This window comes from Saccostrea cucullata, unplaced genomic scaffold (assembly GCF_032062105.1).
Source record: "Saccostrea cucullata isolate Sc308-1 unplaced genomic scaffold, CSIRO_AGI_Scuc_v1 ctg427, whole genome shotgun sequence".
NCBI classification, from domain to species: Eukaryota; Metazoa; Mollusca; class Bivalvia; order Ostreida; family Ostreidae; genus Saccostrea; species Saccostrea cuccullata.
The window spans coordinates 202,979-218,134 of NW_026927029.1; the positions used below are offsets into that span (position 1 = coordinate 202,979).

General features: G+C 34.0%; 2 protein-coding genes across 2 annotated transcripts in view; both read left to right on the forward strand.

Annotated features, from left to right (window-relative positions):
• The first annotated feature begins 559 nt into the window (after positions 1-559).
• Positions 560-15,156, forward strand: part of LOC134273313 (regulator of telomere elongation helicase 1-like) — a 34,270-nt gene continuing 19,673 nt past the window's right edge. The window contains exons 1-9 of the mRNA XM_062755514.1: positions 560-743; positions 2,909-3,137; positions 3,722-3,806; positions 6,632-6,713; positions 6,806-6,866; positions 13,275-13,359; positions 13,472-13,556; positions 13,712-13,777; positions 13,875-14,031. Of these exons, the coding sequence (XP_062611498.1) occupies positions 642-743; positions 2,909-3,137; positions 3,722-3,806; positions 6,632-6,713; positions 6,806-6,866; positions 13,275-13,359; positions 13,472-13,556; positions 13,712-13,777; positions 13,875-14,031 (952 nt within the window). The 5' untranslated portion in view covers positions 560-641. The remainder of the gene's footprint in view (positions 744-2,908; positions 3,138-3,721; positions 3,807-6,631; positions 6,714-6,805; positions 6,867-13,274; positions 13,360-13,471; positions 13,557-13,711; positions 13,778-13,874; positions 14,032-15,156) is intronic.
• On the forward strand, positions 7,695-11,814 carry LOC134273314 (uncharacterized). The gene is made up of 4 exons (XM_062755515.1): positions 7,695-9,039; positions 9,409-9,561; positions 9,940-10,134; positions 10,335-11,814. Exons 1-4 carry the CDS (start codon positions 7,893-7,895, stop codon positions 10,928-10,930), a joined length of 2,091 nt encoding a protein of 696 aa, XP_062611499.1. The 5' UTR covers positions 7,695-7,892; the 3' UTR covers positions 10,931-11,814.

Here is a 15,156-nt window from a genome sequence, read left to right on the forward strand (position 1 = left end):
TCTTTTCCGATTTCAACATTGATTGGTTGGGACATTGGAATCCCCCTTCTTGTGTAACAGGTCCCGCCAACTTTCAGCTGAATATTGACAACATTTGGTGATGTTTCTTTTGTGTATGTAAATGATTAGGTTTGTTAAAGCCTATTTGTCAAAACTAGAAATGAATTGTTTACGATATGCCCCTTTCAGAGTATGTGTATCAGTCTATCACTGTCGAATTCTTGTGCATGAATTAGATCACCGTTCGAATGTCCTCAGACAGGCCTAATTTACTCAGATAGTTTTTCAGACTTTCAGGATAGGCATACTTGTTCTCTTCTGCGATAATTCGCCAATAAACTCAACCATCTTTGGTTCAATCTTCCAAATACTGCTCGGTCTTTCAAGAGTTACTGCATGGAAACTAGAAGAAAAAATGTATTTAAAATCCCCTAGCTTTCCACTGAAAGAGTTCATGTTTTTAATAAACGTCTTGTCTGCTTCAGAATCTTTGCTCTCCATTGTATCTCTGTAAATGTTACAGTATGTTGTCTAAAGTTACTTGTAGAAATTTTTTTTTCTTTTAAAGGTAAGGATACATGTATAACAGGTAGTCCCAGGAACAGCAACTAATTGTTGACTGTTGGCAAGCAGGCTTAAAAATGCCTTTAATTGATGTAAAAGGTGTCCATGTCAACTTTCCGTTTGATCCATATTCTTGCCAAGTGACGTACATGGAAAAAGTGATTGAATGTCTTCAGAAAGTAAGTCCTATATTATCGTTATAATGTATCATAATTTACACTGAAGTCATCATTGAATTCTTTAGAATCTTAGCTATGGGAAGTCCGCTGCATTTTCTTTTCTACCGTTACAAACTAAACTCTATGGATACAAATTTTTGTATATATAGAAAAAATTCATTTTCATTAAGTTTTGATGCATATTTTGATGGAACACATGCCATCTCTTTTGGACATGCGAAATTTAGAACATTGCTACAGTAACAGTTGGTGATTATTCTGAGCTGCAAATCAAATGTATAGTCATTGTATTATGCCCTATTCGTCCACTAATATAAGCACTTTATAAATCGTTTAAAATATTTTTGTATTGTTTAATATTTCTGCCTGCCCCATCATTTTTTAGCTCTACTGGTCAGAGACCAGAAGAGCTTATGCGATAGTAATGCGTCCGGCGTCCGTCCGTCTGTCTGTCTGTCTGTCTGTCCGTCTGTCTGTAAACAATTTTTCAAAACCCAACTCCTCCTACAATTTTAGTCTGATTTCAATATAACTTGGCACACAAGTAGACTACACTAAGATACATAAAATAAAGCATAGGTTTTTGATTTCGATGAACGGTGTTGCCATGGTTACTAAATATAGAATTTTCTGAGTAATTCCTTTAAAACGCTACTCTTCTACAGTTTTGGTCTGATTTTAATATAACTTGGCACACAAGTAGACTACACTAAGATACATAAAATAGTGCATCGGTTTTTGATTTCGATGAACGGTGATGCCATGGTTACTAAAAATAGAATTTTCTGAGAAATTCCTTTAAAACGCTACTCCTTCTACAGTTTTGGTCTGATTTCAATATAACTTGGCACACAAGTAGACTACACTAAGATACATAAAATAGTGCATCGGTTTTTGATTTGATGAACGGTGTTGCCATGGTTACTAAAAATAGAATTTTCTGTGAAATTCCTTTAAAACACAACTCCTTCTACAGTTTTAGTCTCATTTCAATATCACTTGGCACACAAGTAGTCTACACTAAGATGCATAAAATAGTGCATCAGTTTTTGATTTCGATGAGCGGTGTTGCAATGGTTACTAAAAATAGAATTTTCTGAGGAATTCCTTTAAAACGCTACTCCTTCTAAAGTTTTGGTCTGATTTCAATATTACTTGGCACACAAGTAGACTACACTAAGATACATAAAATAATGCATAGGTTTTTGATTTCGACGAACGATGTTGCCATGGTTACTAAAAATTGAATTTTCTGAGAAATTCTTTAAAACGCTACTCCTTCTACAGTTTTAGTCTCATTTCAATATCACTTGGCACACAAGTAGACTACACTAAGATACGTAGAATAGTGCATCGGTTTTTGATTTCGATGAGCGGTGTTGCAATGGTTACTAAAAATAGAATTTTCTGAGAAATTCCTTTAAAACGCTACTCCTTCTACAGTTTTGGTCTGATTTCATTATCACTTGGCACACAAGTAAACTACACTAATTTACACATAATAGTGCATCGGTTTTTGATTTCAATGAATGGTGTTGCCATGGTTACTAAAAGTAGAATTTTCTGTGGAATTCCTTTAAAATGCTACTCCTTCTACAGTTTTGGTCTGATTTCAATATAACTTATCACACAAGTAGACTACACTAAGATACATAATTCTGTGCATCGGTTTTTGATCAGTACAAACCAGTAGAGCTACAGTCTCTACAGAGACTTCTGGTTTTTATAACCTTGAGATATCATAATGTCTTTAAAGAACTCTGAAATAAGAAACGGTTCCATGGATTTGTGTGCCATGGAACATAAAATGTTAAAAATTAGTTTATATCTAATGCTTATCAATTTAACAACATGATCATATAAAATAACCAGTAAATGCCAGCTTAAATACATAGAATATGCATGATATGGTCATCCCAGAATAATTTGTTTGGAGCATAGGATTGTTTGTTTGTTTTAGCACACTCAGCATAGATTTGTTACTGGACAGTTTAATGGTCCATATCTAATGTAATATGTACACTTTAAGACTCAGAACTTTATCAAATCATTTTTAATGAGACTACTAGACTAGAATAACTTTAAATTTAAAGAGTACACAATTTGTTCATCCTTAACTTCTATAGTAAGAATTTATCAATAAAACCCTTTTTGTGTATTTTTAGAATGTGAATGGAATCCTGGAAAGTCCCACAGGGACTGGTAAAACCTTGTGTCTTCTGTGTTCCTCCCTGGCGTGGCTGCAGGACAAGAAGGCCCAGGTGGAACTCAATCGTCAGGCCAACATATCCTCCCTGATGGGGGACCATGGCAGCCTGGCCAACAACCAGATCGAGGCTCTGAAGAAGAGTCTAGAATCCAGCACCGGCATGACCTGGGGAGGGAGTGAATTCGGTGTGGTTACTGTTACAGTAAAACTTGGTTATACTGAAGTCACTTGGACCTATGAACTTATATATCTGTAAATCATCATATCCATATTAGGAATTTGTTAAATTTACATAGCTAGGGGTCCAAGCTAAATTTGCTATATATCCGTAAATTTGAAATATCAGTGTGCGTACTAAATGAGTTTTTACTGTAGTACATGCAGGTAGCTAGACATTGAGATGCATTGACAGTAGTCGTAGATTTTAATCATTATATTGATGTTGTTTCCAGTTGATCAGTAGGATGAGTCATGTAACATTTAATAAAAGCTGAGTCACTGACAACGTAAAAACGACAAATTAAAGATAGATAAACAAATTGATGTGAAGTAAACAAATGAGTGCATGTCAGAGTGTTTTTCTGATGACATCAGTTGATGTGATGGGCAACAAGTACATTTATTTAAAAGTTATTGATTTTGACCAAAAGGAATATTAATATCACAAGAAAGTAAATGATGCTTGTAATTAATATGTTTAACTTAAAACGTCCATGAATATTTTGATTAAATTTGTCTGCGTAGATTAAGTAGGTATTATTTTTTATAGCTGTACCAAAGATAATATACGCCTCTCGGACCCATTCTCAGCTAACTCAGGCGGTGCAGGAGCTAAAAAGATCAGCCTATAACACGTAAGGAAGAAATGTTTTAATTAATATATTCTTTATTATTTCCTACTTTTTAGCTCTACTGGTCAGAGACCAAAAGAGCTTATGCGATAGTAATGCGTCCGGCGTCCGTCCGTCTGTCTGTCTGTCTGTCCGTCTGTCTGTAAACAATTTTTCAAAATGCTACTCCTCCTACAATTTTAGTCTGATTTCAGTATTACTTGGCACACAAGTAGACTACACTTAGATACATAGAATAGTGCATCGGTTTTCAATTTCTATGAACGGTGTTGCCATGGTGACTAAAAATAGAATTTTCTGTGAAATTCCTTAAAAACACTACTCCTTCTACAGTTTTGGTCTGATTTCAATATAACTTGGCACACAAGTAGAGTACACTAAGATACATAGAATAGTGCATCGGTATTTGATTTCGATGAACGGTGTTGCCATGGTTACTAAAAATAGAATTTTCTGTGAAATTCCTGAAAAATGCTACTCTTTCTACAGTTTTGGTCTGATTTCAATATAACATGGCAAACAAGTAGACTACACTAAGATACATAGAATAGTGCATCGGTTTTTGATTTCGATGAACGGTGTTGCCATGGTTACTAAAAATAGAATTTTCTGTGAAATTCCTTTAAAATGCTACTCCTTCTACAGTTTTGGTCTGATTACAATATAATTTGGCACGCATGTAGACTACACTAAGATACATAGAATAATGCATCGGTTTTTGATTTCGATGAAGGGTGTTGCCATGGTTACTAAAAATAGAATTTTCTGTGAAATTCCTTTAAAACACTTTTCATTCTACAGTTTTGGTCTGATTTCAATTTAACTTGGCACACAAGTAGACTACACTAAGATACAAAGAATAGTGCATCGGTTTTTGATTTCGATGAACTGTGTTACCATGGTTACTAAAAATAGAATTTTCTGTGAAATTCTTTTAAAACGCTACTCCTTCTATAGTTTTTACTTTTAGTTTGATTTCAAAATAAGTTGGCACACAAGTAGACTACACAAAGATACATAAAATAGTGCAATGGTTTTTGATAAGTACAAACCAGTAGAGCTACAGTCTCGACAGAGACTTCTGGTTTAAGAATTGTTTATAACTATATTTTAGTGACACTTTATTTTCGTGATTTAGATACTTGGTATTTATTGGCGAGAAAAATTTTTGCGATTTATGGTTTCTGTCGTATATATAATCTTTTATAATTCAAATGTATGTGAGAATAAAATTTTCGCGAGCATACAGACTTGCGTAATTAAGCAAAAATAAAGTTGAAAGGTGAAAACTTTTTATGGAGAATTATTTTTGAAGAACAACAAGAAATGAATTTTTTTCTCATTACCATCAAACCAGCAAACTTTAAATGTCTATTGTCCCTAATATCTAAGGCTTGTGATCTTCAAATTAAAACAATTGCCCCGTAGTTGAGGATGTGCATTGTTTAAGGAAGACAAATCAATTTAATGGCTTAGTGTGACAGCATATTAGAAACGTTTACCACAGCAAATTGATGTTCTGCATCCTAGTAATTCCCAAGTAGTCTGAACTCAGGGCTGTTGATAGCGTAGCTTTTATTCCCAGCGGATCTGTCTACTTGGGTTATTTAGGGTCATCCTGTGCATAGAAGTATCATAACATTTTATTGCTTATTAGGTAGAATCAATAGGACCATTTACATTGTCTGCCTGCATACACCACTCCTACAATCTTTTTCTTCAATCAATGTATATTCTATATATTAAGTTCATATACCATTTCTACAATCAATTTCTTTTAAAAAAATATCAACCCGTATATCCTAATTAAGATATCAATTCAATTACTATTGGCATTGCTGGCGGCTTCAGAGTTTCTCTTTCAAACCAAGTTAGTGATTTTTGTCTTTTGCTCTTTAAGGAATTCGGTAAAACATAATTTTTGTCGGTAGAGTCTTTTACTTCATTGATTTTTCCTGTAGCTATTTTCTTTCATGCTTCTGTAGAGATTTGCGGTAATTGTGTAGATTTGGCATGCTTAAAGCTTAGGGATAAGATGAATAGTTGTACAAGAGAAAACAAGACTTTGAATCATTGATTTTTCCTTTTTGGGATTATTTGTCAGATATTGTACAAGTTGCTGATGCAGCCTTAGATGAGTAATATTGCTAAAAGAAATTCAAAAATGTCATTTTAGTTGTAAAAAGAATTTTCAAGAGAAATATGAAGATTAATGGGAACTGCAAAGTTGCATCACAGGCAATGAGACATATTTTTACTCAGATATTGATGTAAACAATACTGATTTCTTAGAGTGATATATTTCATTGTTGCATGTGTCAGGAAGCGCAGATGTATTTAATTTGAGGGGAAGATTTTTTTATAGCTCAAAAAAGTATAAAGAATCTTCCAAAGACTTTCATTGATAACAAGTTTAGAAGCCTAGATAAAAATTAAAAATCAGAAACCTAGATAAAAATTAAAAATCAGTTAAATTTATCTGTTGTGTTAAATAAAGATAAGTGAAACTTCATTAATTTACAGATACATTCAATGGCAAGAGTTCTTCATAAAATGGACTCAAAACAAGCTATTTTGGGAGTTAAGACTTTCCAGATGCCATTAGCTTCTTTTCAAAGCCATCAGTATTTATAACTACATCCAAATTAAGATAAACTATAAAATTTCCTATCTATTAAATAGATTGAGAGGATAACATCACATGCAAAATAAGGATGTCGATCTTTAAGATCTGAGTTTAGTGTAATTGTCCAACTCAAGGATATGGTTCCCTTTTGAATCAGATGTTTGTAATTTGATATCTATTAAAAAGAATCTATCCTGTTTAGGGTCAAAGTCAGTGTCATTGGTTCAAGAGAACAGCTGTGTATCCATGAACATGTTAGGAAGGAAATGAGTAATGCTGCAAAGGTACGGTACAGTTCTAACGTATGTTATTAATCAGTGAAGTGAGATAGATGGAGAGTTTGGAAAAGTTAACATTTTATTTTGCTGATTTTCAGGTTCATATGTGCAGAGCTAAAGTAGCAGGAAGAACATGTTTCTACTTTAATCACTTTGAAGGTACATTAATTGACTTTTTTTCTGCAGAACATTAAAACAGATCATGTTTAAAAGAACTTTATTCGGTAATAACCAATATTTGCCCCCCAAATCAAACTTTGATGGAGATATATTTAATTAAGTTCATAAACAGGGGAGTATATGCTGACTTCAAAGCACTGAATATTTTCATAAGAAATGACGCCATATGTACGTAATGACGTCACAAACATGACGTAAATTTCAGTTTTTTATGAATTTTACAGAAAAAGGTACATACGAGGGCCGTTCAAAAATTACGCGAACTTGCTGCACAGAAAAAATATTTGGCGACATAATCGGGCAAAATGTCGCACATAATATAAAAGAATCTTTCTTTATATGGTCTACCAAATTTCATATCAAAATGTTGTAGATTGGTATCAATTTTGAGCGATTTTTCAGGACATATCATGAAGTCACGGAGCAGCAACATCTTCGACGTCACAGACATCATAAAAAAATATGTGATTGAGCTTTTATTTTCTCAACATTTTCCTAAGAGTACCTGTACAGTTTGAGTTATCTTATCTACTCAACATCCAAACACCATTTCTTGTCAAGCTTTAAATCTATGAAACAAGTAAAGAATATTCTTTTTTTGTTTTAAAACAAAAAACTGCAGGTATTTGTGACCGCGACTGCGAAAAAGGGTCCAGATGCGGCACACGTCATAATGAGAAATCGGCGATAGTTCTGAATGTTTGCGTCACAATCGAAAAAAAAATAACGCGTGAAAAAAATTGCAGTACACGTGCTTCTGAAAAAGTTTATCTCTGTCTCGTATTTTAAAGTATTAATTATGAAAATGAAAATGTTTGTTGTAATGTTTTGTAATATATTTTATTACGTTTTTTTTTATTTTAATTTGAATTTACCGCGGGTTGTAAAGAGCAATAACTCTGTCCATAACAGCAGGCGTGTTTACATTTCCGGTTGAAAATAGATTGAAAGTGAAAGTCACAGTAAAGTTGTAAACTGGAAATGTAGGGAGTTCAAGCACTAAACATGAGCCAAACTTCCACAGCAACATCGATAAGTATACCATCAGAAATTGTTCTTTATCAAGATGATGAATTTTTAGAAGATATAGAGCGTGTGGACGAATTATATTTCTCTAAACTTGTTGCTCCAAAATCTAACGTGCGCGACAGACAGTTTTGTGATCTGTCAAGTGACAGCGAGACAGATACGAGTGATTTTGGTGATGTAAATTATGATTCTGACTCTGAAAGTGACAATGACAACTATGATGGGGATGTATATATACCGAATGAAGTTAATGACACCGACACGAAGGAATACATAATCCGTTCCAAATTTCAGAATGACACTTGCGGGTGTAAGGAGTTTTATGGAATGCCATGTAGCACGAAAATTGACTTTGATGCAGCATGTGAGTTCCGTGATCATTGTCTACAGTGTACTCGGGAGGAACTTGACACTATACTTAAAGTTGAAATGTTTGCACATAGGCGATCTGGTTCTGTCACACAGTCCAAGAAACACAGAGAAAAAGAACGAGAAAGACCATTTCAGGAGTACTACTTCAATGGATGCAGAGTGTGTCGTACAACATTTTGTTTTGTACATGCGGTTGAAAGAAAAAAACTCCATAAAGTTGCCAGATCTCTTGATACAGAAGGGTTTTTACCCAGAACACATGGAAACAGTGGTAAGGCTCCGCATAATAGCTTATCAGTGACAGACAGGGATCGAATCAAAACATTTATTACCAAGTATGCTAGTGACCATGCCCTGCCTCTACCAGGCCGACTGCCAAATTACAAATCTGAGAAAGTGCTTCTACTTCCATCGGATACGACAACTGCTGACATTCATGCTAAGTATGAGATTCTAGCTGAAGAAATGAACTTCAGAAGAATACACTTAAGGACATTTCAAAGAACTTGGCATGAGTTGTGTCCATTCATTACAATCATGAAGCCATGCACTGACCTGTGTCAGCTTTGTCAGAATTTCTCTCATCAACTGTCGACAGTTTCTAATATGAATGATGAGGAAAAGGAAGAAATCCTTTCTACTTACACGCAGCATGTTTCCCAAGCTAAACAGCAAAGAGACTACTACAGACACCAGTGTACCACCAGCAAGGAAGTGTTCATTTCCTTACCAGAGGAATGTAAACAAACTGGTAAGTTAAAATTTTATTGCAAAATTAAATTTTTCCTTTATTGTATAGTTACAAGTATGGTATACTTTCCTTCATTAGCATTGATGCCATTAAATGAACATTCTTGTACTATTATATGTGCTTGGATTTGGACTATTTTATCAGCCTGGGTAGCTCAATGGGTAGAACACCTGACCAGGGGTCAAGGGTTCAATTCCAGCCATGCATTTTCTCCTCTTTTCCTTTGTACTATTAATAGGAAAACAGACATACCAAAGTGTTTGCAAAAATTTCTTCTGTAAAATTGAATTTCTTTGTTCATGAGCTAGTAAATAGAATGAATAACTTTCAATGCATACAAATGATCAAGAATGATTAATTTTATTCAAGGAAATGCTCCATGCTCAGTTGATGTGGAAATGCACTATTCCTGGGACTATGCTCAACAAGTTCATTTTCCACATCATGCCCAACAAGTGGGACCAATATTTTTTAAGACGCCCCGGAAGTGCAATGTGTTTGGTGTATGTTGCGAGGGTTCAGGTATGTTAATTCATAAGTCATGATATGTCAGATATATATTGCTTAGTTCTTCAATTCATTCAGAATTAACTGTACATGTAATTCTTATAAGAATTTATTAATTACCTTTTATGTGGAAATCTAATATTTGACGAAATAGTACAATCACATGTAAAGGAGGATACTCTTTCAAATATAGAATAATACATGTATGGGACTGAGTCTGAATAAAACAATTTTGGTTCTTATGAATTCTATTAAATATAGTTGCAGCAAAATATTAACACATTCTGTTTTTGTCATAATGCATACATATAAGGTAAATAAACAAGTAAATGGCCATGGTTGAGTTACCGTATTAAGTTCTGATCAAAATTTTTGTTTTTACTTAAATGGCAGGAAAACAAGTGTTCTACTTGATTGACGAGGCTGAGAACACAGGGAAGGGTGCTAATTCTGTCATTAGTATGGTTCACCACTTTTTTCAATACCATGGATATGGAGAAAAAACAGCAGCCATTCATTTCGACAACTGCAGTGGGCAAAACAAAAACAACTTTGTCTTATGGTATGCTCTATGGAGAGTTCTTGTAGGTAAGTGTACATCAAAAGAAAATTGAAAAATATTTGATTTAATTTGTAAAAGCATTGTTTGATATTCAGTATGTTCATGATGTTCAATGCCCAAAGTGTTACATACATGTATGATGTCAGTTTTGATAGTCAAGAAATGTGAACTCTTTCTAAATTTAGCATTTAAATTTAAATTAAGGAGTGTATTTCTTTTCAATCAGGACTCCATGTTATTGTGGAATATTCTATGATGGTGGCAGGACACACTAAATTTGATCCTGACTGGCATTTTGGAGTCTGGAAAGTAAAATGGCGTTCATTTACAGCAGAAACCATGAATGAAATAGCAGACACAGTCCGTCATTCATCCCGCAGAGGCCATAACATTCCTCAGCTCGTGTCAGATCCACAAACACCTGTGCAGTTTAGGGACTGGAAGTCATACCTTGACCAGTTCTTCAAACCGTTGAAAAACATTCGAGGCTATCATCATTTCCGAGTAAGTGCTGAGACACCTGGTGTTGTTGAATGTAAGGAACTCTGTAATTCTGTTCCTTTGTGTGTTAATCTCCTGAAAGATCAGAATATCCTTCCCTCTGTAAATGATCCTCTGCCTCAAGAAATCCCAGCACCTGGTCTTGACCCCAAGAGGCAATGGTACTTGTATGAGGAAATTCGTGAACATTGCCTATCACTCTCTTCTAAAGACACATCCTGTCCAAAACCAGTCATACCAAAGAAAGAGGTGAAAGTTTATTCACCTTATCATTCTAGTAAGTCACACTTGGGGAAAAGGAAAAGTCTTCTCCTTAGATGAAAGGGAGGATTATTGTGTGTAAGAAAGATTAGAAGTAAGATGTATACATGTAGTTCCTATTGTGTTATTTCCCATAATGTGTTACATTCATGTACTTTTCTGTCCATCAAATTTCATTGCATTAAAACATTTGTTGGAATTGTTACGTTTACCCAATTGTTTACATAAGCTGTGTCCTATGAGTAGTGTTACATCTCAACAGTTAAAAAAATGTGTAACAGTAAGAAAATTGTTATATGATGTTTTCACCTTCTCTTTGACATTTTCCTTTAAATGTACTTTGGATATATTTAGTATAACCAAAAATATTACAAAACTTTGTCAAATATGATTAACTACAGATTTTTTAATTTTCAAAAGATGCGATTTTCACACTGCCCCCAAAAATTTAATTGTTATAATCTTTATACTTAATACTGTTGATAATGTTAAGAAAGTACAGATGCATACATCTGTAATATCATAACAGTACATTTTATCTATAATATGCATGTTTGCAATATTCAGAGTGCTTGCTTTAAAAATACATGTAGTTACCTGCTATTCATATTTTTGTGATTTTGCTTATAGCTGTCAAAGAACCTCTGTCATTCTGTAATTTATGTGATTCCTGGTGTATTTTGTCAGGGAATGATAACTTTTTTGTTATTTTGGAATGTAATTTCAATTTGCATATTTATCTTGATAATAATTATTGTGCATTTCTCATGTTTCTAGAGTTTATTTTATTGAAAATAAATGGTTGGATTATTTTGTGCATATTATGCATGTTTTCTTCCCTTTCTCTCTTTGGTCATCGATGCTGGTAGGATAATAAGTCAGACTTCTGAATCAAATTCAGTTGTTCCAATACTGGCAATAGCCATATGTAACAAGTAACAGTCATATGTAATAAGTAAGAATGACAGTATATTTAATGATTCGGTTTATTTTCATCATATCTAAGCAAAATTTTAAGAAGAGTTTAAAGAAAAAGAAGAGAATGTTCTTAATATACCAATAGACTGAAATTGTTGAGATATGTTTTCTAATTACGACGTTATGGTAACGTCACTGACGTTATGATATGACTTGAAGATGCCTGCATTCCTGGGCCTGTATCTTCTTTATTTTCAATGATATTTGCACGAAATTTTGAATTTGTGTTATTCAAAGTATCCTGATTTTAAAAAGACAATAAAATTAATTTTGATTTTTTACTCATCTGGACCCTTTTTCCCAGTCGCGGTCACATTTATGAGATATAGTGTGATATTGATGACTCTCAATCACGTTCTTTACAGTCCGGAAAAAAGTTTTCGTCGATAATCTTCTTCCCGTCCTCCCGTATAGCCATTTTTCAGAGGTCTAATGGTCTAAAATTCCTATTTGCTATTTGTGGACGAATGTCACGAATATCCTAGTTTACTACATGTTTTATTATTCATATTTTGGATCTATGTTGGCAATATCTCGAGCATTACACATAATTTAACTAAAGTGTGGTGCGCCGTCATTTCACGAAACGTCATTTTCACAGTCGTTTTCACGGGAATCGCATCAGAGGAAAATTACTTTATTTCTGTTAGTACTTCAAATATCACGCCAGAAATTCAAATACATAATAATAGAACAATTTAAAGATACATTTGAGAAAATTGTCGAAAAATATTGCGAATTATAGAAAATAAATGAGTTAAATTTTGGATTCCAAATGCTTTTGCTTAAGATTTTTTGTCGTGCTCCGTACCTCTCAATCAGCGATATCAATATACCGATAATTTTAGTAGAATGTTTTTAAAATACATAAATTTTGGTCAAAATTTATTGGAATCTTTGAGATACATATTTCTGTGAAAATTCATAACTCTATGACGTCTGTAAGAGTAAATAATAACACAGTCCGCGTAATTTTTGAACGGCCCTCGTATTTCGTCGATATTTTGAGTAAAAGTCACCGAGCGCATATGTGTTCAGGATCAATATTTTGATATAATGTGTAGAATGATAATATCAAAGAAATATATCAATATTGTTCCAGAACAAACTTGCGCTCTATAGATTTTAAAGCTAAAATTGTTGAAATTTTGTCCATTTTGTCCTCTTTCTGAAAAAGGATATAAAATCGGACTAGTTTGTGATGTCATAAAAACAAAAATTGTGAATACACTGCTTTGACACTATAATATTTTCTGTTAATTTATATTTCTCATACAATTTATTGAATTCAGCACATTTCAGGAAGTTTTCAAAATATGACTTTTGTGGGGGCAAATATATGCAATATACCGCATATAGTTCTTTTGAAATTTTTATACATTACAATCCAAGAATATGAATTTTAATGATTTTGGGGTTGTTTCAGAGATCAAACGTAACAGTGACCCTCGACAGTTGGTAGGAGATGTGGTGGACATAGAAGACATGGTGAGATTTGGAGAAAAACAAAGGTTTGCATATTAATTTCTATTAAATTTGAAATGATATTCAAAAAGTGATTTTGAAGTTCATGTATTCTAGATGTAGGTCTCTAGTCTGACTTTCTTTTATTTTTCTTTTTAGGGTTTGTCCATACTACATTGCAAAAGAACTAAAGAATGATGCAGATATAATATTTATGCCTTACAACTACTTACTTGATGCCAAGGTAATGTGAAGCTTTCCATGAAGCATGTATGACACATTTGTCGAAGATTTTTTAGAAAAGTGAATTTTTTACTCGGTCATAATCATTTTATTTTATAATAAATTCTCCAGTAGGCAGATAACTTAATGACGAAATACCTCTTTGGATTTTTTCAGTCAAGAAAAGCTCATGGTGTCGAAGTACAAGGCAGTATAGTCATCTTTGATGAAGCCCATAATTTGGTGAGGACTTCAGAAACAAAAAAAAATATTATTGAATAGTTTAATCAGTTTAATGTTCCTGATAAGAAGTCATAATTGTCCTTCTGTATTTATTCAGGAGAAGATATGTGAGGACAGCTCCTCTTTTGATTTGACGTCGGCAGACCTAGCCACAGTGCTTGAGGAACTCAGTCGCCTAGCTGATAAATTGTTTGAACTCGCTAAAAATGAAGAAACTTCCCTGGTGGAAATGACAGATTCTAGTGCTATTCCAGGTGACAGTCATAATGATGTATTGTACAAAAATATATACCGGGGTACCCGGGTACTGTAAATGTTAATACATAGTGGGATTCTTATTTTAGCACATTTGCACTACATTTTGTCTGCTTATGAAGTACACACTAACAGATGGTTGAAGTATTGAAGTTTGGTTCACCGTTCTAAATGCACTTAAACTTCTTATTGCCTTAATGAATTCATAAGGAAGATTGTGCTAAATGTTAAGCATATGACTTTTTAGCTCCCCTGAGCCGAAGGCTCAAGTGAGCTTTTCTGATCACATTTTGTCCGGCGTCCGTCTGTCCGTCTGTCTGTCTAGCTGTCTGTCTGTCTGTCTGTAAACTTTTCACATTTTCGACTTCTTCTCAAGAACCACTGGGCCAATTTCAACCAAACTTGCCACAAAGCATCCTTGGGTGAAGGGGATTCAAGTTTGTTCAAATGAAGGGCCACACCCTCATTCAAGGGGAGATAATTGCAAATTAATGAAAATTTGGTGGCATGTTTTAAAAATCTTCTTCTCAAGAACCACTGTGCCAGGAAAGATGAAACTTATGGGGTAACATCCTCAGGTAGTGTAGATTCAAGTTTGTTCAAATCATGACCCCCTGGGGGTAGGGCAGGGCCAAAATGGCCGACCAAAGTTTTACATAGAAATATATAGGAAAATTCTTTTAAAATCTTCTTCTCAAGAATGACAGAGCCATAAATCATCAAATTTATATGGAAGCATCCTCAGGTAGTGAAGATTCAAGTTTGTTCAAATCATGACCCCTGGGGGTAGGGCGGGGCCAAAATGGCCAACCAAAGTTTTACATAGAAATATATAGGAAAATTCTTTAAAAATCTTCTTCTCAAGAATGACAGAGCAATAATTCATCAAATTTATATGGAAGCATCCTTAGGTAGTGAAGATTCAAGTTTGTTCAAATCATGACCCCCGGGGTAGGGCGGGACCAAAATGGCCGACCAAAGTTTTACATAGAAATATATAGGAAAATTCTTTAAAAATCTTCTCAAGATCAAGAACCACTGTGCCAGAAAAAATGAAACTTATGGGGTAACATCCTTAGGTAGTGTAGATTCAAGTTTGTTCAAATCATGAGCCCAGGGGGTAG

What these genes read in the sequence shown, in the direction of transcription:
- LOC134273314 (XM_062755515.1), top strand. Translation starts at nt 7,893, where the DNA reads ATGAGCCAAACTTCCACAGCAACATCGATAAGTATACCATCAGAAATT. An exon ending in AGAGGAATGTAAACAAACTG is followed by an intron (nt 9,040 to 9,408) that starts GTAAGTTAAAAT and finishes ATTTTATTCAAG; the next exon opens with GAAATGCTCCATGCTCAGTT. An exon ending in TCTATGGAGAGTTCTTGTAG is followed by an intron (nt 10,135 to 10,334) that starts GTAAGTGTACAT and finishes CTTTTCAATCAG; the next exon opens with GACTCCATGTTATTGTGGAA.